Source organism: Lygodium microphyllum, chromosome 24, assembly GCF_053477565.2.
Source record: "Lygodium microphyllum isolate KBCC chromosome 24, Lygodium_microphyllum_v1.1.10, whole genome shotgun sequence".
Classification (NCBI taxonomy): domain Eukaryota; kingdom Viridiplantae; phylum Streptophyta; class Polypodiopsida; order Schizaeales; family Lygodiaceae; genus Lygodium; species Lygodium microphyllum.
Window position 1 is genome coordinate 120583340 of NC_141158.1, and position 24752 is coordinate 120608091.

At 40.6% G+C, this 24752-nt stretch overlaps 1 protein-coding gene across 6 annotated transcripts in view; it reads right to left on the bottom strand.

The window, feature by feature from the left end:
• Positions 1-24752, bottom strand: part of LOC148015585 (ARM repeat superfamily protein) — a 232961-nt gene that overhangs the window by 57349 nt on the left and 150860 nt on the right. For 5 of the 6 annotated variants that reach the window (XR_015688455.1, XR_015688456.1, XM_087665936.1 and 2 more), the window contains 12 exons: positions 18567-18696; positions 18388-18467; positions 14760-14895; positions 9303-9384; positions 8144-8277; positions 7954-8034; positions 7743-7843; positions 7421-7650; positions 5204-5328; positions 4994-5122; positions 4841-4915; positions 4613-4746 (listed from right to left, as the gene is read on the bottom strand). Coding sequence is in view for 4 of the 6 variants with exons in the window: in XM_087665936.1 (XP_087522062.1) it covers positions 4613-4746; positions 4841-4915; positions 4994-5122; positions 5204-5328; positions 7421-7650; positions 7743-7843; positions 7954-8034; positions 8144-8277; positions 9303-9384; positions 14760-14895; positions 18388-18467; positions 18567-18696 (1437 nt within the window). In the remaining 2 variants the exon portion in view is untranslated. The remainder of the gene's footprint in view (positions 1-4612; positions 4747-4840; positions 4916-4993; positions 5123-5203; positions 5329-7420; positions 7651-7742; positions 7844-7953; positions 8035-8143; positions 8278-9302; positions 9385-14759; positions 14896-18387; positions 18468-18566; positions 18697-24752) is intronic. The other variant, XM_087665935.1, reaches the window with a different exon arrangement.

The window sequence follows — 24752 nt, forward strand, 5'->3', positions numbered from 1 at the left end:
TGCAGCCATATGGTCAATCAAGAAAACAGTCATCTTTGAGCGTTGATCAGTGTCATCAGGTCGCCTTTGCTCACCTTAATAACAGTCAATGAGACGTAGAATCCTGAGGCTCTTCATTGTATCATCACTGTACATGATTCATTAGTTCTTTCATTTTATAAGTTTATTGTCTTTGTGTTCCCTGTACACACACTATGTTCTGCCTCACAAACCCTACAGTTTCTGCACATGGGTGACACCCCAACCAGTTAATAGGTGGGTGTGACCTCAAATGGAGAAGGAACAACTCAACTTGAGAACAAGAATGAAAATCACATCAGATAAATATAGTTACCAGAATTATAAGGACAACAAGTGTGTGCTACTACTACATACAAAATGATCTCTCAATGACCCTCTAGTTGACCCATACAAATCCAACCTGATCAATAGGAATTACTAGAAATGTTCTCTTCTAGGAAAGGATGTTTGTCATGGAGTAACCAAGACAAGGGGTAAGCTGTGAGGAGGCACTTGTCTTGGATGGCGTGCCATGATGGCTTAGTTTTGTTGGTGGTAAAGATGTCAGGAATAGTGGTAGAGGTGGTACAATGTTGAAGTCATGTTAATGCCCCCCCTCAAACAAAATGGGGTGCCTTTATAAATCAGGCTACAAGAGTGCTTATAAGTAGAGGATTTAGAGTTATAAAAAAGAAAAGAAAAGAAAAGTTGATCATCAGACATTTTGGAGACAAAGTTGGACTCCAATTCTTTTGGTACTTCAGGGGTGGTAGGACATTTACTGGTAATATGCCCTATTTACTTATATTTGTTGCAATTCATTTTGTTGGGATATTTTTTACAACAATTATTGACAAGATGTCCCTTCTTATTGCAAAAGGAGTATTTGGTGGAGACAGTATGAACTAAGAGTTGCTCATGGGCTATTGAAGTAGATCCTTGACTTCTTTTCTCCTTATCTAAACAAGACTGGATGGTGCTTTCCAAAGTTGGATTAGGGATATTGGTAAGAGTAGTTACAAGGGTTGGAAATACCTTCTTTACCGCCTTAAAGAGAATTACAATGGCATCTTCATCATGAATTGGAGCTTGAACTAAGGCTTGAAATGGGACAAGCTTGAAAAGCTTTATGTTGGAGAAAGCTTGTTGGATTAGAGATAGCTTTGATACCATGTTGAAATATCAGAGTGACAGCATGAGAGTGTGCACAAGAGGGAGAGAGAGAGAGCTCAAGTACAAGAAGAAGATCTTGCTTAGTGAGTCCTTCACAAGTACAACTAGTACACTCTCCTCTACCTTGAGAGTGACCTTCAGGTTGTTTATATAGCCTCTGGTTAGGAATAAGGTTTCCCCTTGCCCTCCACTTCATTCACACCCAACTACCCTTATCCACGCTTGCATACATAGGGTTCATATGTCTATCTCTCAACATGAATCGAGTCATTGCATTGAATTTGTTGATAGATTAATGGTTCTATAGATTCAATTAATATTGTGGCTCGTGGGCCAAAAGGACATCCTCCCATTTTAGATATCAAAATTCTTATAGTGTTGAGAAGAGTAACATTGAGGTGCATCTTTTATCAACATTGAGGTGGAACTTATAGTGTTGAGAACAGACAATATTGAGGTGTATCTTATAGCAAGTTAGCCTTGGAGCTAGAATTCGAGAAATCTGTAAGAACCATGGCTTTGGCTTTGGCTCTACCCTTCTACTTCTCAAAAACCCTCCTCTCTATGTGTTTAGAGCTTCAATGGGAAGAAATCCCATGTGCCATTGATCCTTATACCTGGTCATGTTGTGAAGAGGCCTAAAATATCCAAAGAAGGCAATTAAACATCTCTTTGATCTCATAATATATGATACATTTGTAAATAAAGTGCTTCTCAAACTCAATCTCATGGTGGCACAAGTGCCAAATACATGCATCATCAAATATGCGTATTAGATTCTATGTCAATCTTGAGCTAGTGGGATGATGCCTGCAGTTGCCCAATACCACTACCTACTCAATGGAAGAGGTTTACATCCATGTATGTCACCTTGGCAATAAATCTCTTTGGTGATGTGTACAAGAACTCGTGTTGATATTGTGACATCTTCTTGCCAAGGGGCTTTGGAGGGTACAACCATATACAACTTGTATAAATCATATTTGACCTAAAAACTCAATTCTTCTCTATACGAGTGAGATTGAGCTATGAGTGAGTTGCAATCCAAACCATACTATAGCTGTGGAAGCGCATCCATTTGTCCCATGTATCTCGAGATCCCCAAACTATGACTACATCTCTATATGTCAACAAAGTGCCTCTCCACTATCTACTAATTGTTTGGAGGAAGTCAATGCTAATCATCGATGTGTGAGACTAAAGAGCTTCCATAGACTATGTATGTGCATGCATGTGAGAGAGAGAGAGAGAGAGAGAGCATCATTGGCAGCACTTCAAGGGGAGAAGGAGAGATGTCCAGGGTAAAGATGGATGGAGCAGAGGATGCATGATGCTAAAGGAAAGATACAGATATTGTTAATAGAGTCCCATACTAACTTAAAGCACAAGTCATGTACAACAATCATCATTTGTACATTCCACTCTGGGTGCCAAAAGGCATAGTCAACTAGAAAACTAAAGAAGAAAAAGTAAAACTAAACTAGAAGATCAACCAATCCTTACAAGATAGGAGTACAGTATATCAAAAGATCCATCTAGGCATTTCAAATGGTCACTTCCTTTTTGCTTTGGATGTCAAGAACTCCACAATGATGGCTCTTCCTCATCGCCCATTTTCCTTGTCTCCAAGCTTTGTATACTACGGTGAATTCTTGTTTCCTCGTCTTGAGGTGGGTGGATGTGAGCTCATCCTCCATCCAAATCTTAGTTCCTTGCAAGGATTTGGCTTGCTTCATTACCTCTAGCTTTTCTTGCATTGTTGTGTATCACAATACAGGATGCTTTTCTTTGACTTCCTATCTGATGCTTGTCTTCTATACAATGGAGACAGGGTGTTAATAGGCAGGCACACCACATTGCCCTATTTCACAAAGGATGATGGATTGGGCAAGACCTTCATTCTAACTAGGCATTTGAGATGGTCACTTCCTTTTTGATTTGGATGTCGGGAACTCTGCAATGACGGCTCTTCCTCACCGCCCATTTTCCCCATCTCCAAGCTTCGTATACTATGATGAATTCTAGTTTCAAGTTCTTGAGGTGGGTGCATTTGAGCTCATCTACCATCCATATCTTGGTTCCTTGCAAGGATTTGGCTGGCTTCATTACCTTTATCTTTTCTTGCATTGTTGTGTATCACAATACCGGATGCTTTTTTTAAACTCCATCTTTGATGCTTGTGTTCTATACAACTGAGACAAGGTGTTAGTAGGCACAATGCATCACCCTATTTCACAAAGGAGGATGGATTGGGCAGCACCTTCATTCTAAGATATTGGGATCTTCTCAATATGAGCGTTTCGACAACTTTCCACGAGATCATGAAATCAAAAGATGACTTGCACCTCATTCCCAAGGGCAGTGCAGATAGATCAAGATCACCTAGTGAAAGATCCTTGCACTGGTGATGTAATTCTATATTGTCTTCTTTGATACACAACAACAATCATCCCACCCAAACAAGAGTTATTTGGGAGCACAACATCCATGACAAGATCTCCATTTTCTAGGAGTCTGTCTCTTGCTTGCTCCAAGACTCAGCACCTCGTGCTACTTCAAAATGTTGAAGGCCTAAGATAGAGTAGAATCAAAGTTCATGTTCAGCATGGGATTCCCAGAGAGGTGGGTTAGAGAACTTGTAGATTTAAAATCTTTAGCACACAACCATGATCTAGGTAGTTGGTCCACAGGGGGGATATTATGCATTTTGAAACCAGGGAGACAAGGTTCCCCTCTTCCTCTTTCCTTTTCCTCTTTGTAGGTGAGGCCATGAGTTCTGATATCAAAAAATGCTTCTAGGACCATCCTACGGCCTAGGATATGTGAAGAAGAGCCATCAAAATACAATAATTGAGAGTACAGTAGGCCTGGGGGACATTCGCTTGGTTGGCATACTCAGGCCTCATTTGTTGATATGAAAATTTTCAGGGCAGTAATTCCTTTCTCGTTTCTGGTCACCTCTATAGAATGATTCCCATGTCAGACTTTACGCAAACAGAGTGGACTAAGGAGCACTGTTACAGATGGGAGCTGATTGCTAACATTATTGCCTGGTTATTTGGATTGTGAAATATAATCATGCGATTGAATTGCAAGGCATACATACTCTAGAGACTCTAGGATCTGGACACAGATTATTCAAGCACTCGGCAGAGATTAATAAAAAACACTGCCTACTTCATACTTGGCATTCAGCATCTTCTTCCACTTAGAGTCACGTATGATTTGACATTGCAGACAGCCAGATTCTCGGCCCTTGTATCAGACTTTCCCTCATATCTTTGGCATATCATCCTAGTCATATACAGGGCTTCATTTCTAAGTTTGTGTTTAGTAAAAGCAACTTCAAGGAATGCAAAATGGACAACAATAAATGTCAAGCCAGTAAATGAATGTCATCTATAAAGAATCAGACAAAACAGAACACCTTCTTTTATACCTTTGAACATCTCCAGGAAGCAAATCTCTGCCCCTCTTTTTAATGAGTTGGATAATGGCTTGAATGGCGCCTTTTGCGGATTGTTGAGTTTTGTCACAGATGGCTGGTGTACAACCACGTAAAGCAACAACCAGCTGCAAAGTGGCAAGCAGAAGTTTACAATATAAAGAAAATTCTCTGAAGACAAAATTATAACCTACAGATAAAAACATGTAACTCATGTCTTACCTCCTGTGAAGTTAAAAGTTCACCAGCATACTCCACAAGACAGCAAAATGTGTCATTGTCTTCGTTGTCAGAATCCTGTCATTTCAGTTACATAATGATTGGTAATACAAATGTATAGAGGGCATAACAACAATGTGCACACTGAAAAAATACCCATTTGGTAACTGCTATCAGCTCTTCTATTGCTGACAGTGCGGCATAAGCAGCTTGCCTATCTCCACTAGTTGCTGAACCCACTGTTATTGGAAGTAGAAGGCTGATGCTGAAAAGCAAATCAATGATCTGTGGTAGCAGAAACTTTAGCCCTCCATATATACACACATTCAGAAAGCTTAAGCACTATGTAATCAAGAGAGAGAGAACCTGTGCTGAGCATTTTCGAATCCATGGAATTAGATCAGCACAACGTGGTATGTATGCCATCAGCCTCTCTCCAATATTCAAGGACTCTCTGGAAGGTAACAATAGGACAGCTGTTGATTCTAAACCTTGAAACAAACAGCATATGATTGGTCAGCTCGACTTCTTCTGAGAGGGCACACCCAACATTCATGTCTGACATCACGTCATCCCTCTCTTCACTCTTTTTTCTTCCCAGTGCAAAATTCTCTAAAAATAAACCCCTCGGGAAAACCTCCCCTGACGGAAAAGTGCAAAATACAAGATAAGCTCTGTACAAGATTCAAGATACATAAGCAATGAAGTCTAATACAAGGCCTGAGTAAACAGCCCATCACTATCTTATTTAGTATTTATTCATAAGAGACTAATTACTGTGAAGCACAAATCTTTACAAAGAAAAACATTTCCAATGTTGGAAAGATAGCTAAGGGGCCTTAAGTCATAGACCAACAAATGGAATAGGCTTTGTTGGTTTCAACCACAGTTCACCCGCTTTGGCATGCCCCGAAGAAGAGTTTGGTGCAGCTTCCAAGGCACATGTCTATCCTCCTACAAGAGTTGAGTGTAATTTGCAATTGTACAACACTTGCTATGTGTGAGGCATTGGTCATCAATAGGGGCCCATGTGAAAGCCAATTTTTTGAGAAGCTTGATTAATGAATGGGGGTTTCCATCCTCCTCACCTTTAACATAACATCCTAGCTAGATGATAATGTGTTGAAGCTTAAGTTTGCTTCAAGATTGTAAATGCTCAAAGCTGCTCTGGGTGGGTCCTATTGTGTTCATGGTTGGCAGGTACCAAAAGTACAATATGGTATGGAACAATTAAATATGGTACTAAATGGCACCTTACGATTTTCTAAGGTACGGTACAATAAAAATACATTAATCTATCCTATAAGCAACTTAAAACCTATTTCTTTTAGACAAATAAGATAGAAATTTGTTTGAATCACAAATAATCTAATCCCATGGGAGAATAATATTAGTGTAAGAGCATTTAGCTCATCCCAAAGCACAATTTGGACAAGAAAAGAAGTATCCTTTAAGTTGGTACCTTATGGTACTAATATGTAAGGTACAATACCTAAAGTACAGTATAGCATGGACCCTTTCGTATGTGGTACTAGTGCAACTATGGTTGTGTTGTTTGGATCATTGGTGGTTGTGTCTAGGACCATCTCATTTTGAGAATTAGAAATACAGAGCACATGTCTACAACTGCACATGCCATGTCTTGAACACATTTCCCATAGTTATTGAGTTAATACAGCCCACAGTTAGGTGCCTTTGGAGTAAGGGCGATCAAGTCTTTGCCATTATTTTCCAGAAAAAATTAAATAATAACCAAACATTATTTAGCATGTACTTGTTGAAAATACTTACCCCTCATGAAAGGGTATTATGACAATAGATTTTCTGGTAGATGAGAGTGAAAAACACACATACAATCAAAATCCTCCCCCACCAACACACACAAAAAAAACAAAAGACCAGAAAAAAACCAACCAAAGCAAAAGAAAATGGGAGAGAGAGCTCTCTGACTAGGCAATGAACTGTATCAACACTAACAGAACCTCTTAAAAGGCAATAATGCATATTAATACAAAGGTGCATATCTCCGTATCAACATTAACGGAACTCTCTTAGAAAGCCATTGCCATGATGGTGGATATCTCCAAATTCTATATTGTGCTACAGTGCGTATTTAGAATAATGGTTCCCCTCAACTAAATCAGAGAAGTGAAAAGCTTTCTTTTGCACCCCCTCACATACAGGATCCCTTGGCCCATGCTTTTATGGCAACACACTGCCAAATAGCAGGCAGATTCGTATTTTCCAGTGGTTCCAGGTATTAGCATTTTCCTAGACAGACTAACAGGGTTAAGAGACAGAATGACCAACAAGATAGAGTGAGAATCTGAAGATATAGTGGCAATGTCAATCGCTTAGGAAAGCCTAAAGGAGACCCAGAGAGGATAAAGAGCAGGTAGCACAGGAGCATCAACTTCATATGGCTTAACGCCATCAACTGCTTAGGAAGCCAAAAGGAGCAGGTAGTATACGAGCAACAACTTCCACTTCAGGAAGTTGTATCCCTTCATGCATTCCCCTCAATATGAGAGATTTTTCTAGGGTAAAACATAAAAGAACTCTCAACAGAGTAGCTCAGCTTACCACCACTGTTCCTCTGCACACGGTTTGAGGAACCTCGTAAATGCATACAAGGCCCAATGCATCCCAAGGCACAAGTACCCGCAGCACAAAGGGTCCGGAATTCAGAAAGTAGATCTAGTACAGTAGAACATGCCCTGGATCTGTGGTATCCAACTGGAGATGAAACATATTGATCAAGGCTTTTTAGCAAGTGCTGTAGTTGATCTGCCTTGCTCTTGCCATCATCTCCACTGTAACAAGGAGAAGATAAAACTTAAAATGAGAACATAGCAGTTATTATTGCTTCAAGACCTATTGGAGAAGTGATTGTTAATGACCTGACCTTGTCAGCAGAATGGATTTTAACAATGCTTTCAGCTTCAACATGAGTGAGTCGATCATCGTCTTTGGCTCCATGGGCAAAGAAAAGAATTCCAAAGTTTCCTGCTAGAGGTAATCAGCAAATAAATAGCAAGGCAGTGGCTGCTACAACAGAAATAGCAATTAGAAGCCAGGAAAGCTCTGAACTATCCATCAAAGGCTTTAAACTATACCTTTAAAACCAGGTCCCGTGTTGCAATGGTTAACCTGGGTTCCACTAAGACCAGAGTTGTGCAGGCATTCAATGCCAAGATCTGTTATTTATCATTGATCATTTCAACTCCATCAGTTGCATATGTGGATTCACTAGCTCTATTCAGAAAATCAAAGACACACACTAAGACAGGGCTGTCAATGCCATGCCTGTGTACTCAAAACTTCTGGATCAGTAATGTTATTTTGTCCTGCCATTAGAGCAAGTGTATAATGTAAAAGCTCATCACGTTTCTTCAGAGGGAAAGATGCTCCATGAACTGCAGCTTTTCTTACTGACTGGCCTGTAAGTCAACAGGCCAGGTAAGTTAATGTTAACATCAATTGTGGCAGTCACCTTCTGCAACAATTTTGCTATCTAGAATAAATCCCTCAGTCGCTATTCACTTGCTTAAACACCCCTTGTTCTTGTAATTTTGCAAAAAAACATTCTCAAGACTGCCAACTCAAAGAATCAACTGCCAACATTATGTTGCAATAAAAATCACATCTCGATTTGAGGATGAGACTACTGCAAAGATATAAGCTTCATCCTCAGAGACTCTTTCAATGACACCCCACCCGCATTCCCCCAGGCGAACAAACAAACAACCAGAGATAGGAACCCTCCCTCACACACAATTAAACAAGGTAACACAAAAAGGGAGAAAGATTTACCTTGGGGGTTTTCTCTCAGTTGTTAATAATAGTTTTTTTTTTCAGAAAGAGAGAAAGGGGAGGGGGGAGGGGGGGGGAGGGGGGGGGGAAGGGATGATGAGGAGAGAAGGCAAAAAGTGATTAAAGAAGTCATAAGATGACCTCCTTGTCTGTCTCATCTAATGTTCATCGTGGTAAAGTCATGTCCTTCTAATGCTCCTTAAAATTAACTCCCCTATTGAAATAAAAAGGCTTTATTGCTATGCCTTTTCTTTTGAAGCACAATGCCTCCACTATTTCCAGAATGAAGCTCAAGTATCTCATGTAGAGGCATGCTGCAGACTACAGTACCAGACCATGGTTCAATTGTGGATCTTTTGAACACTTAAGCACATAAAAGACAACCCATAATGATGTACCATTGTTTACTCGTGGCCTAGAGAATGTGAACTGCCGGGCAGAGCATGCATTTTGTTCAATAATTAGGTCACACACGGGCTTGCAATAACACCAATAGGATCATTTGCATATCCATACTTGCAACTTAGCAATGAAATACACCTTTGATATTGGAGTTGATGGGACAATTACCTTAGTAGCTCTTTAAGCAAAGCAAAAGTCTGATATTGACACAAAGAAACAGAACTTCGAATGCAAAATATTGATACCCCACCTAACAGGTCTATAGCAGTAATAACAGCCTGCTTAGCAGCTGCTGTCCGAACATCCAGTAAACCTGAAAGCATGTTTGTACCCTGTCCATAAACGTGTCACCATATTAAACAAATACAAGCAACTAATCAAGAGTACTCGTCAAGGAACAAGAAGATTTTTAAAAATTGAATGTAAAAACAAGAGATTCCAATCAATGACAGAAAATTTCTAGCCCAAAACCTAGCTTACTCAGCTAAAGCAAAGCGTAAATTATAAATACGTCACACATTAAAGGAATTCCCTGCAATCTGTGGCAAGCTTTCAGTGTTTTGTACCTTGCATATAACCCCAATTTCATTCTGCATGACATACTGCAAAATAGGAAGAAATGGGAAAATTTTACATGGTATGATAATTGGGGGTTTTATCACATGCTCAACACTTCAGGACTTCTTGGACCAATGATTTGATATCTAGATTTTGGACAGCTTAAAGACACTTAGTTGATCACATGTTGGCTATGCGTTGATCACAGGTTTGTTCATCTCAATTACTGATGAAGCTGCTCGTGCGCAATCTCTTGGACCTTACAGATGAGAGTGCCAAAGATAAATCATGTCATAGATTCTGACACCTTTTTTCCAACTAACAGATCCTAGCATATCATTGAACACTACATCTTACTGGATTGATTATTTCACTCAACCATTGTATGTATGATGTTCTTAGCTGCTCTTTATCTGCTCTCTCTCTCTCTCTCTCTCTCTCTCTCTCTCTCTCTCTCTCTCTCTCTCTCTCTATATATATATATATATATATATATATATATATATATATATATATAGGGAGAGAGGGGGGGTGCTGTTGCATGTGCACTGGCCCCTGGTGCAGCCAGCCTGATCTGTGTGCAGCTGGAGCACATCCACCTGCGTGCCCGCCTGCAGTCATACAACCCTGCTGCCTTGTGTTTGCCTCAGGCAAAGGCAGCATAGTTACCTGGAACAGGGAACGGGAACGGGAGCGGGACCCCTTGGAACGGGGGGAACGTCCAAGGTGGGGGAACGGGAACGGGGCGGAACGGCACATATCTTAAGTGCCCCAAATATGCCCTGCATGATCAAGTTGCCCCAAAGAATGTCCCTCTAATTGCCCCAATACCCCTCAATGCTCCAAATTGACCCAAATGTCCCAAAATTGACTCGATTACCCCCACAGCTCCAAATTGCTCATGAATTGCCCCAATTATTCTAGTTTCCCTTGAAATTAGACAATATAAATGGATGATTACCTTGGAATTGAGAATAGTCTGAAATTTGATTGTGATTTGCAAGAGTTCATAATGCATCAAATTTGAGCTTTGCATGGACTCCTAATTGGCTCGTGGGTTGTCTTGACACTTTGAATATTCAAAAGAGAGAGAGAGAGAGAGAGAGAGAGAGAGAGAGAGAGAGATTAGAGTGTGCACATTAGGCAATAGAGATAGGTGAACATGTAGTAGAAGGAGTGTGATATAAGCAAAAAGAAAAAATGTGGAAAAATGTAAATTTTTGGTCAACAGGGCTAGAATGGCCGTTCCAAACAGGGAACGGCAGGGAACAACAAGGAACGGTAGGGAACGGCCCAGGGAACGTTCCCTGGCCGTTTCACCTCCTCCAAGGATCTGGAACGCGTTAAACCATTCCTATAGGCCGGAACGGCCGTCCCCTGTTTCTATGAAAGGCAGGTTGTGCCTGCCACAGACAGATTGACAGTGAGGAGCAGCAGCCAGAGAGAAGGAGAGAGAGAGAGAGAGAGAGAGAGAGCTCTCTGGAAGTCTAAGGTTCCGTATTAGGGTAAAGTGTTCATGTGGAGGCTGCTTATTGGGGGTCTTCCAATTGGCAATGTGCTGCATGCCTGCAAGATCTCTGCTGGTCGTTGTGTATTCTGGACTACATGTGATGAAATAGTTCTTCATCTCTTTGTCCCTTGCCTTGTTGCTAGACAAATTTGGAGTTGTTTCCCATGTGTGGTCTATGGCAACTCAGCACCGGATATCAGTTCATTTGTAGATTATGGGAAAGATGACTTCTATGTCCTCTTTGCACTCAGATTATTCCTACCTTTTCGATTTCCTTAGATGGACAGCCTTGTGGCATATTTGATGTACTCGGAATGCCTTCATTTTTGATTTAGTATCGAGCCTCCATGGTCATGTGGCCCGTGTTTGTGGTTTAGTGTTATGGCATATCTCCTCTATGGTGTCAGCTGATCTGGTTTTGCCTAACATTGGCTAGATATTGCTCGCTCTACACCAATTGTTCTTTCTGAGTGACATTTCTGTGTAAGAGTTGCAGTAGACTTTTAGTTGTATCTGTGTTTTTTCGTTTGTTGACCTGATGGTCTGATGTAAATATTTTCTATTTAATTCAATTATCTTCGAGCGAGCGAGAGAGAAAGAGAGAGAGAGAGAGAGAGAGAGAGCTGCATCCAGCCCTGTGGCTGTTGTGGCCCCTGCCCTGCGAGCAGAACCTGCAACTTTGCTTACCCATTTACCTGAGCACAAGCTTGCTTCAGCTAAGCTCTGGTGATGCAACTAGACCATTGACTCTGCAATGTCACAGTTGATGAGATCTGCTGTGAACAGCCCTCCAATCATGCAACACATTACGGTGACCACAACCCCTACACAGCTCTGCAGTCGATAAACAAATCTTCAAGAACCCTACACTGTCAAGCAGTTGTGCAGGTCAGCAGTTCAGCTAGGGGGCATCTTGATTCTTCGTTGATGATCACCCAAAGAGAATGAGAGAGAAAATGTCTAAGCTCAATATGGCTTTCATAGACCAAGTGGTTGATGCTTTGGGGCCGAATCCCAAGGCAGAAGATAAGATGGTCCCATGCACTTGGGAGATTGGCAGAGGCTCCATGCTCTGATACATAGATTCCAATGGAACGTAGCTAATCGCTTTGATGACTCGCTAGATCTGGATTGGGAACATTTGCTAGAATTTGCTAACTCTTTACTAAGGAAGTGTAGCAATCTTCCAAAATGTGAAGACCAAGACACTGTGGATGCGCATGTTGACACGCACAGAGTGCTTCGATCTCCATCTGCTTTTTATGACCCTGGGGTCATCCCCTTTTTCACGAGCAAGATCCTGATGATACCTTGGATCTGTTGGTGGCTGAGTTCCCTTGTTGAAAAATTAGAATTATCCCTTGCTGGTTTTGATACATGTTAGGCTGCCAATGATGTCTTTGAAGGGCTGCTGCCCATTTCTTTTGGTGATACAGCTGGAGCTTCAACAAATGAACATAATGTTCAGCCAACTACTCCATTGAGCAATGCAGAAATTCAACCCATGGCTAATTTGAATATTTAGCAAGATGCTGAATTTGAGATTCAATAGGAGCTTGTACACAATCAGGAAGCTAGGCAGATGCCTAGATGGTACTTGAAAACTAAGAAAGATAGTCATTTGGATGCTCCTATTGCTGGTCAAACTAGAAGACAAGCTCCTCTGCATGATCATGTTAATACAATGCTCCTATTGTCGGTGAAGAACAAAATAATGCCTAGCTCATGAAAAGCAAAAAGGAGCAAACAACCTCTTGAGTAGGCAATTGTGTATCCGAAATCTCCTCCTTTGTGCAGAAAGGAGTAGCTCAATGGTTATGTCCAACATATTCTCCCAAGAAAGTATTAGCAAACTTGAGCAAATCTTCCCGATTTGGTTCTTGCAAATCTTGCAAAGAAGAAGCCTAGCAGCCTCAAGAGCAATAGTAAATTGATCATGGAGATGCTAACTGCGTTTGACAAATGGCTGAACATCAAGGTTGTCGCTGTACGTAGTTTAGTAGGATCTCTACAGTACGGCACGGTACATATTAGTACGGTTTCATTAGATTAATTCTTCTACAAATGACACAGTTATGTACCTAGATGCAAACAAGAACTTCAAGGTCTTTGTAACTACCATGGACACTTTGTGTAGACATTCACGAGCTCTTATCAATTAGCAAAAATCTGATGGACTTTGGATTTGTGACAGTCAATTGTTTGATTGCTGCCCAAATGAGAATTTCACTTGGGTTGTCCACAATACTTGAATGAGATACCTTGGTTGTTATGTGTACATTGATATTACCTTGTCGCGATGTGGTATATTATCTCTTGTTGGGGCCCTTTCTATGTCATGCATTAGCAAGTAAAGTGCCTCATCACAAATTTCACCTGGTTAGATGGAAACGGATGTTCTACAAGGGCTAAAATAGCCTCAGATGTCATTATTCAGCCCAAATATAAGGGTGGTTTGGGGATCATTGACATAGACACTCAAAGGAGAGGCTTAATGGTGAAGCGTATTATGAGTGGCCTACTTTCAAGCATCCAGGACCGGGGCAACCTAGGATTCATTGAACTTTTCACCAGCTTTAACCTGCAAGGGTTGGAAAGGGTTTCTACTTTAGATTTGCAACATCTGATAAATATGGCTTGTAGATTAGTATTTACAAGACTTCACTAGATTAACCCAACCACTATTGAAGAGAAGTTGAGGCAGCCACTTCTCTTTCAACAGCTGCTAAAGAAAGAGAGAGGCCACACCAGTGCAGACAGGATCCACTCATCTTGGGGGGAGGTTCTCTTTGCCGATAGCTACCATAAAGTATAAACCATTTGCCTTTTAGAGCATCAGGGAGGAGGTAGTCCCAAGTGGAGACTGCCAAGATACCTCCAAGGCATGAATTGGGCTCTTAACCACATGAGATATTCTTCTTGCACTAGTACGCACCAATGGAGAAAGAATACAAAAATGGTATAATTAAGAGGGCGGATCTAGATCACTCGGAGTTCACAAGATGCTCTCACCAAAGGATTAGGATTGTGGCTCATTGTACAAGACTGGGCTGTGAGACATGCACGATTGATAGCTGAAGAATTTGGGCATATAGAAGCTGGCCTCTTTAAAGACTGCAATGGAACCACTCTGAGACTATGAGCAGGAGGAGAGATGCTTTGCTCAGGACCTTGGATTCTAGCATTTTCTTCCATTGTCAGCCCCATACAGTTTGGCACCATAGACCTCTCGACCAGTCATTCATTCAAGCCTTGTAAAAGGACTTCCCTTTTAGTATATCTTTTGGTATGGAAGTCCTATACACAGCTCCTTTTTACTTTGTATTTTGCTTCAGGATACTTTTGACCTGAGGGGATTTACTAATACAATTTTTTTTCTTCTCTGGATAAAAAACAATACTAAACATTTTGAGCTTACAGTAAGTAAATGTAGATGCTTAGAAGGTTGGGTAAGCTAGCCTCTACACAGGTTCACTTTGCCAACTGTTAGTTTTAAGTAACAGAATCCTTTCTTCAGATAACTTTACAACCAAGATACCATCAGGCCATCTAAATTCAGTTTACTTCAAAGGGCCTGAACTCAAAAGAACATCCATTGATAGGCAGGACTCAAAACATTCACAGAGACACAAGGCATACCACCAAAGCATCAATCCTTGCTTCAATCACTGTCGATGGAGCGTATGATGCTGTATACCCATACATCAGAGCTAAGGCAGCATACACATCATCCACATCTGTCTTGTTCTTCGAGTCAATAAAAATTGAGAAAAATCTGCAGCATCAGCACATTGGAATCGTTAAAAGCTCTATCTTTCTTGTGTCAAGTCAAACAAAAACACAAGTACACAACAACAACGACAACAACAACAAAAATAACTCATTCATCGCAGTAGCTATGAATTAATTTGGCACAAAATGCAAGTGTTGCTCAAAAGTATAAGAGCTCCTATTCTCATTTTTAACGAGTGAGAAAACAAATCTAACTAGAATTGAGCTTTTAACAAAATAACAGAGAACCCAAACTTGCTGCTCTTGGCTGACCTTTAGACCCTTGCTGGGCTGCCTTACCTCCCATTTGAGTCCACCTGCCCATTCCTGTTGTGCTCAGTTCTTCCTTTTCCGCTTGACCTCATGCAGCTGCCCTTCCTACCCCTGCCCTTGACCATAGCCTCCTCTCCTTGTTCTCCCAATTCTTTGGTATAAAGATCTGTCGAAACCTCTACATTGAATGAGAGTACTACCTAATCAGTAAATAAGTCCATTAGACACATGGCCTTTCCACTCATGCTTGTTGCAACCATCTCTACATGATCTCTGTCTCTGTGACCAACATCTTGGAGATGGGGGATGTCAACCAATTCTAGGAAAACTTTGGATAGATCATCGTCTGTTGTGACAGTTTAATGTGTTTAGGCATACTAGAAGGTTGATATAAATTTTTAAATGATCAACCCTGCTTACAGGCATGGGTGTCTGTAGCCTCAGATACAAAAGGCTTGGGGTGGTACTATTGCCTCCATATGAGCAGCTGTAGCCTCCTTGGCAGGTCAGAGATATCTAACTACTCTCCACAGGTCTGAGATCACTAAGTATTCCTCTGGTCCTATGTGTCACAGTCTGTCTACTCTTTCCTTTCCTCTTCCTCTTTTCAGCTGCCCTTCTTTTCTTTTGGGTCTCTCTTCTATTTCTCCTTCAAGGGTCTCTTCTGCCACCCCCTTCATTCTCTCTTGTGTGTGCATGTTGTCATTCTATGGTCTTATGGCCTGGGCAGGTCGAATAAACCTTGATAAAGTCTCTTCAATATACCAAAAGGCTATTCTGGCAATGAATCTAAGGACGATGTGGGAATAACAAATCTGCAAAGCACAGAACCGAGATACTTTCAAACAGGGACCAAGAGATCTACCAACTGTTTAAAGTGATAATACTTCTATGGCATGGTAATATATATATATATATATATATATATATATATATATGTATATAGAGAGAGAGAGAGAGAGAAAAAGCAGCAGCCAACTCCTGCCATGGGCCCACACAGATGGGATATCAACGCAGGCTTTATGAAAATATTATTCAACCTCCATCTCTCATGTCAAGTATTCCTGAGCAAGCAGTGTGTATCACTCTTTTGTTGCCTTCGTATAACCCTTGCTGAAGTCCTGAGATCCTACCTAATGGCACACTCACTGGTACTCCAACATCCCATGAACCAATTTGGGTGGCTATAGTAATTTTAATCAGCTGGGTTCTCCTCAAGGTTTTACTGCACAATTGGTTGAATTATACACAAACGTGTGTCATACACAGTAGACAGATTTTCTTAAAATCTGATTGTACTTAACCTTTTTTCTTTTTGTTTCAGCTCGGCCATATGTAAATTCGATTACCTGAGGATTTCAGCTGTCAAGCTGATCTAAACAGAACTGACTTTTCTTGGAGGTAGAAAAAAGTAATAATCAGTTTGGAGAACTAAGAACAACATGCATTATTAAGCATTACACTTGGTAGGAGTGTCGATGGATAAATTTGTTGTGCATTTGGTCAAGACTGGTTGAATTATACATAGACACATGTCATACACATTAGATGGATTTTCTTAAAATCTGATTGTACTTAAATTCCCATTATCTTGTTTTTCTTTTTGTTTCAGCTCAGCCATATGAAAATTCGATTACCTGAGGATTTCGGCTGAGCTGATCTAAACAGAACTGACTTTTCTTGGAGGTAGAAAAAAGTAATAATCAGTTTGGAGAACTAAGAACACCATGCATTATTATGCATTACACTAGGTAAGAGTGTTGACGGATAAATTTGTTGTGCATTTGGTCAAGATTGGTGAGAGCAATTGAGGACACTGCACTAAGGGCAATTTGGGTTGGTTCAAAGAGAAAGACACATGGGAATCACTAGCTTCAAGAGTGCTGGCTTGTGAATATAGGTTAGTTGTAATTTGTGCAAGCTGTGACTAACGATAAATAAGTACCGGAATGGGCACTGAGTTGTAGGGCCTATCATGTATCGCCTACTGTGCAAGAATATTCTAGCTCTCTTGTTGAGTGAGTCTTGTTTATTTGCTGATTTATTCATGTGTGCAAGTTAGTTTATGATCACTGCCCTTTAGATTGTTTCTGAAGGAAGGTTTCGCTCTCTATGGACATTCCCTCCATTCAATTCTTGAGAGACCATCACTCATGAGTTTAATGATTCCCCCTCTCCTTAACTCTGGCAGGTCTACAGCAGCATATGAGGGAATAACAGTCCTAATACACATTTGTAGTCAATCTTAGCAAGACCTTGGTCATACTCTTCAACTGGCCTCACAGGAAGCTCACAGCAGCTATCTCCTTTTGACAAGGGGCAGAAAGTAAACTTTCATACATGTGTTTAGGGAACACTCTTGAAGGGCCTTAGTGATTGCCTACCTAGGACATCCTCATACTAAGTGCGCCTACAGATTCCCTCAGCTGGCTTCTGGCTTTATCTAAGGAAATGTAAATACAAAGGACACAGGATAGTTTGCAGAGGCCTTCCCATTGGCTATAATGGAAGGGCCTTCATCTGGATAACTTGCCAGACTTTTTATACCTTGAACTTAGCAAACAAGAGGTTGGACTAACAGAGACTAGATCATAAAACACTTGACATCAAAAAAATATACTTTCATTGAGGTCCACCTCATCACATAAACTCTGGATCAATATAAGATCGATGCACATATGCAGAAGATGCAACATGCAAGTTTGACAATTGCAAACATTACATTGGCACAACCCCAGCTTATAAAGTATAAACTGTCTTTTGCAGTAGGGTATTACACCACTTGGCTCAGTCATTCACTAGCATGATCAGATTGCTATGATAGCAAATGTACAGTATACTAGCCCAATTTCTATTACACAGCCTTGCCACTAATCTCTTTCGTGGCCGAGCTCAAAGGGACTAGTATACAGATCCAGACCCTGATCCATGACAATAACCATCATACAAACAGTCCAGAAGTAATAGGTGTAACACAGAATAGTGTGAAGTTGATGAGCTTCTATGCTATCTTTCCCATAATTGCCAAAACCACATATCAATCTAATTGTAATAACATCTCCATCAGCTGTCACTGAGTGCGCTCCCTTTTTTCAGCACTTTTTCTGCAGCATTATGTCGCGTAACCTACAAACCTTAACTTACCTCACAGACCGATAGGCTTTTAGAAAACACTGATATAAGTTATTATTCTGCCTGGTTCTAAAAATTTAAAAGACCTCACCTTTGCAAGCTGTTTCGGCTTTGAGACTCCAGTATTCTCCTCAATTTCTCCAAGACCGTATCGAGATGGGCTGATGCAACCTTCATACAGAGACCTTCAAACATGTAAATAAAGTAGCTATTGTGCACAAAAGCATATCCATTGAAAGTTGACAGATTGCTGGAATGCATTCAGCCTACCAAACCAAAGCCCATAGCAAGCCCCAGCCTGTTTGCAACATTACTCAGAACAGCATTTCTATACATAACCTGCAACTTCTCTCGAACGTAGAACCGATTATCAATTCTTTGGAGTAAAATGCCCAGACATCTGTTCAAATGCATGCAATTTGATACTTTAGACATTTGTACTAGAATGTATAAACCATTTTCAATGACCAACTTCACACAAGTGCATGCCCCAAAAAGAACTTCACACAATTCATGAAAGATGGCACATGACCTAAAAGCTGCTGCTATTCACAAGTTGCAAACTGAGAGCAATGGTTAACCAGAAGTACAAGAGAATAGCTTTGCTAAACAAGTTATGTAAACCTTTACTTGACAAGTACAAGAGAGAAATAGTTGAAACCTTTATTAAACAAGTTATATAAACTTCTCTAACTGGTGCAATCAAGGTCACATGCTGAACCATCTAAACCCCTCATTGATGGGAAACCATGCTTCTGTAGTGACAGAACCTAAGAACCTAACACAGTCTCTCTTTCTTTTGGTGGCCGCTAGCCTGACAGATCAATGACTTCACACATCAGATAGTCACCAGGCTAGGTTTCTTTTCAGCACCATTTTGTTTCTCTATGAGGCAAATGCTCCATATTAACCCTACAGTTTATCTCTACTCAAAGGGCTTATGACAGGGTACAGTTACTACGCATCTTTCAAATGGCAAATGGTAAAGAGAAGCATTTCCAAATGTTCTCATAGGCTTGAATTAGGCCACTCACACATTAAAGAAGATTTGTAGAGCTTAGGTCAAGGGCAAAAATGTTATTAAGAATGAAACATTATTATATATTTCATGTCAAAAGACTGGGTATGACATGCTATTTTGCAATTATTTCAACAGTGAACACGCTCCTTGAGGGAGGTTGGATTTTAGAATGCATTGAGAGAATCAGATTTAGGTTCAAAGATTTCAATCAATAGAAAACCCTCAAGGCAAACAAGTTACAACACATGTTTCTGATGGGAGCAAGTAACTCTATGGTCTCAAGATTCCAGAGGATGAATAAGAAAAACACAACTTCGTTGATGGAGGTTCATTTGCCAGAAATAGACAATAAGCTACAGACACTAACTGTTCCCTCTGCGCAAGTAAATTGTATAACACATGGGTCTCCATCAGGAGGGACAGACTGCCAGAAATAGTAAAAGACAAACGGTCACTGCTAATTTCAGCAAGCAAACCAAGGCTTCACAAACAATCAAGCCAATTCCTAGATTTGCACATTTTCTCAAGCCAAGATGAAACAGGTCATCAATGATATTACATCCACCAAGACCCAGATTGCACCATGAGCACAAGCATATGGGATGATCTCACCCAAATCAAGAATTAGTATAAGGAATGTAAGGGCCACACCGGGCACTTGCGCACATAGTCATCCACAAAGGAGACCATGTGCAACCAACACAAAAAGTGTAGCATCTTAACAGATCTCCAACAAAAACATAACTGGGAAGACAGAAAACAGAAAGCAAAGAATAGCACAGAGAGTGCATTGCGAGACAAAATTACTCTCATCATCATTACTCATCGAGCATACATGATCTAGTGGCAACCAGCTGCCACCCTGTAAAATTGAGGCCTACAATTTAGCACTGGAACTCACAATTGTAAGGTTGGGGATTCAAGTCTCCGTGGATGTATCACTTGGTTGGACATCTATGTCCCCTTAGATACATGACACATGACTTATCCATTCAGTATGGATATTTAGACCATCAAGCCACCTAGTGCCCAACACATGGCCCACATGGTGGGATCTCATCCACATAGTTGTTAGGTATGAAAGGTACCGTACGCAATGCACAATAAAATACGGTACTAGATGGTACCTTATGATTTTATAAGTTACGGTACAATATTAGTATCGAATAAAAAATTACCTTGATTTAAAAGAAAACATAAATCATTAAATGATAGAACACATGTTTAAAGTGGAAATAGCCCTTTCATTACAAAATAAGATGAATACATCAAGGTGGCCCTCATAGTCACATGCGTTGCGCACATGTGATACAACTAGTCTAGTACATACATGTAGAATGGATCATAGTGGCGTGTGGATACAATGATATTAGATACAAAAAAGAGAGGCCTATGAATTTATACACTATGATGAGGCATCACTATCATCATCATCATCACCATCATCAAAACCATTTGAGTGCTCATCAAGAGAGCCTAAAGATGACTCCTTCGCGTCGGATGATGAAACACTCTCATACTCATCCTCACTAATGAGGTTACCATCATCATCAAATCATGCCTCTCTAGGCACCAACTTTGTAGGCAAGGGGGGATGTTATCATGAGGCACAGGATGGGAGCTAGTATAGCCCCGCCTTACATATGTTTGCAAGCAACTCAAACCACCCCTCCTCGCCGTCGAAAGGCGTCAAAAGACCATGCTTCTACTATCACCTACTTGAACTCCTTGCCATCAAGCACGTTGACTGCGAGTGCCACGAGTGTCTCTTGCTATACGCTCTCTATAGTGCTCCAAAAAGATCATCTCCTCATCCTTATCCATCTCCTGATGTACACTTGCAAGAGTGTTGCCTGTCAACTTGAATGTATTAACATTCGCCTACACGATGTACATAAGATTGTAAATGCTGAAGTCTAAATTGTAAAGTATAAAATTTCAAGTTTAAAACAACAAATCTTAAATTTGATGGTCTTATATTTTATGGTTAAGTGTTTACCTGCTTTGGACTACCCATACTCATCATAGCCCTTATCATGCGTAACTTAGTGTGGCAATAGACTAGCCGCTCTATTTGTTGTGTGCTAAGCCATTTGCAGATCTTCATGTGAATGAGAGAATAGGCACTTCAATTTCCCTCACATGAACCCAAAGAGAATACCCGAGTAAGGACTCTCAATGCTAAAGGCTAAAGGGTCTCCAACTTATATCCAAAGTTTTGCCATTCAAAAAGAGGCTTCACAAGTGACTCTCTCCTCCAACAAGTAGGAGAAGCAAAAGCCACATGCCTTCTCTAATCCGCCTAGCATTTTAGCTCCTCAAGCATTGTATTGTGGTTATCCACAAGGACCACATGAGTCCAATAAGCAAGCTAGTCTGAACAGAGCCACGACCCCTAGCGAGTTATAGAATGGATGTATAAATGTGACAAAGCCATGGATGGGCTTATGCATCTAGCCCATCTTCTCTCCACTATCTCTAGAACATGTGCACGCTATGTCTCTATGCTCACCATGCAAGCACGTGCCTCCACTAATGCCGTTCTAAAGAAGTGAATGAGAAGGCCCACGGTGGACCCCTTGTAATCACCCATACATAATATCCTAAAAAGGGAAGTCACAACAATGACAATGGCAAGGACTTTCTCCCGAAATTGCTCATTGATGTTGTGATAGAGTGCACTAGAGTGCGAGACAAGAATGAGCACGAACAGAGCTGAGAGTGAGAGTGAGGGAATCCAAGATGAGTATATCGGTGTTTTACGGTACACAAAGAATAAAAGTGTATTTATATGTTAGGTTATAAAAAAGGGTGTGTTTACACCCGTAAGTTTATACACATGGAGATTAATAGGACTTTACACCCGAAGGGGCTTTACACCTAACAACCTTCCACTTCAAGGCCCGAAAGGACTTTACACCCAACCACCTTCCACTTAAAGGCCCGAAGTGGTACCTTTAAGTTAACCAACTCCCACTAATTGAATAAAATGCTCATGCTGAGCCTTTGTAAGACTTTTAATGAGAACATCCGGAGGGTTAACTTGGGTTTTGACCTTAGTTAGTGTGACAAGACCATCATCCAAGACCTGTCAAATGAAGTGATATCGAACATCTATGTGTTTGGTATGTGCATGGAATATGACATTCTTAGTTAGACATACAACATTCTGGCTATCACAACCAAGCACTGAAGTACATGAAGAAAGACCAAAATCCTTGACCAAATGGCCAAGCCAAATAGCTTCCTTAGGGGCTTCTATGGCTGAGATATATTTAGCCTCTGTAGTACTCAGTGCTACAATTTTCTACAACCTTGAACACCAAGAAACAGCCCTATTAGCCAAAGTAAAGACATATCCACTGCTAGATTTTCTAGTGTCAAGATCTCCTACCATGTCCGAATCACAGAATCCCTGCAAGTCGAGTGTACCCTTTCCATAGCATATACACTTGTCTTGTGTACTTTTTAAGTATCTAAAGATACATTTCACTGCTTTTCAATTTGGTTTGCTAGGATTATCCATGAATCTACTAACAACTCCCACTACATGAGCAATGACAGGACGAGTTGCAACCATGGCGTACATCCATCGAAGAACCAGAAGTTGATGCATAAGGCATGCCCTTCATAGCAGTGGCAATTGCATCAACTTTTGGGCAATCAACTTTGCTAAGCTCTGTATATGGCAGTAACGGCACACCATACTCATGCCCAAAATGTATTCAGCTGCTCCCAAATCTTTCATTGAGGAGGCTGAACTCAACTGCCTTTTAAGAACATGTAGAGTACTCTTATACTTTCCTGCAATTAGCATGTCTTCCACATATAAGACCAGCGCAACAAGACTTCCATCATCAACCTTTTTAGTGTATAAACAGTGATCTGCATGACTGTTTTTGAATAAATGGATCAGCATAAAAGTATCAAACTTTTTATACCGCTATCTAGGTGCTTGCTTTAGCCCATATAACTTGTGTTTCAACTTACAAAGTAAGTGCTCTTTCCCTGGAATAGCGAAACCTTCGGGCTCTTTCGTATACAGGTCTTCATCTAGGTCACCATGAAGAAAAGCAATCTTCATATTCATCTGATCCAACTCTAAATCCAAGGATGTAGTGAGAGCAAATAAAACACAGAGCATGGTTATCTTCACCACCAGTGAAAAAACCTCCTGGAAATCTATGCCTTCTATGTATAGCCCATAGCAACCAAATGTACATTTTATTTGGGCTTCCCATCAATATGTTTCACCTTGTTAACCCATTTATTAAGAATAGCTTTCCTATCCTTCGGCAAGGGTACAAGCTCCCATGTGTTATTCGCATACAGAGACTTCATCTTTTCTTGCATAGCAAGCTTCCACTTTCTCTTGTTTTCACATGATTGTGCCTCTCTGAATGTTAGAGGCTCACCTTTATCAATTAACAAAATGCAATCCAAAGATGGCTAAAACCTTTGTGGCTGCCCTTTGACACGTAACCTTCTTACCCAATGATCTGTATCAATAGGCAATGGGTCTACATCCTCAGGTATGTGCATACCATCACTTGGTGGTTGATTTTCAGCATTTTCTTGTTGCTGTAACCTGTTTTCAGCATGTTCTTCTTGCTGTCCTATTTCATCATGTGCATCTATTTGTAGTCCATTATGTTCTGGCTGTAGCACAATAGGTTGATGCACATTTTCAGCACTAAAAGGGACAGAATCTTCAGCTAATGGTTGCTGAATGGCTGGTGGTTCAAGTTGAAAATTGACCTTCTTTTTGTCAAGTTCACTATGTGTAGCATTTTTCCGCAACTTTGCCTCATTAATACTACGTCTCGATTGCATACTGTCTTCCTATCCTCAAGAATCCAAATTCTATAGCCCATCTCTCCCTCATCTCCATATCCCATGAAAATGCCCTTGATAGATTTCATGTCTAGTTTAGTCCTTTGATTTATGGGAATATGCACAAAAGCATCACAGCCAAAGACACACAAATGGTCATATGAAGTAGGTTACCGGACCAAACCTATTCTAGGATGCCATTTTCCAATGCACTATTCGGAGAGTGATTGCACACATAAACTGCAGTTTTAAGAGTCTATCCACAAAACTTTTGTGGGAGATTAGCTGTGGATAGCATGCATCTGACTCTCTCACAAAGTGTGCGATTATATTTTTCAGCCACGCCATTTGATGTAGGATTGTAAGGGGCTGTCAACTCCCTCTTAATGCCACGTATCTCATAAAATTTTTTGAACTCATTAGAAACATACTCGCCTCCATTATCTGTTCTTATAACTTTTAACTTAAGCCCTTTCTGTGTAGCAACAAAAGCATGAAACCTTTTAAAGGCATCCAACACTTCCCTTTTGCTCTTTAACATATACATCCATGACTTTCTATTGACATCATCAATAAAAGTGACAAAGTACCGTGCACCCCCA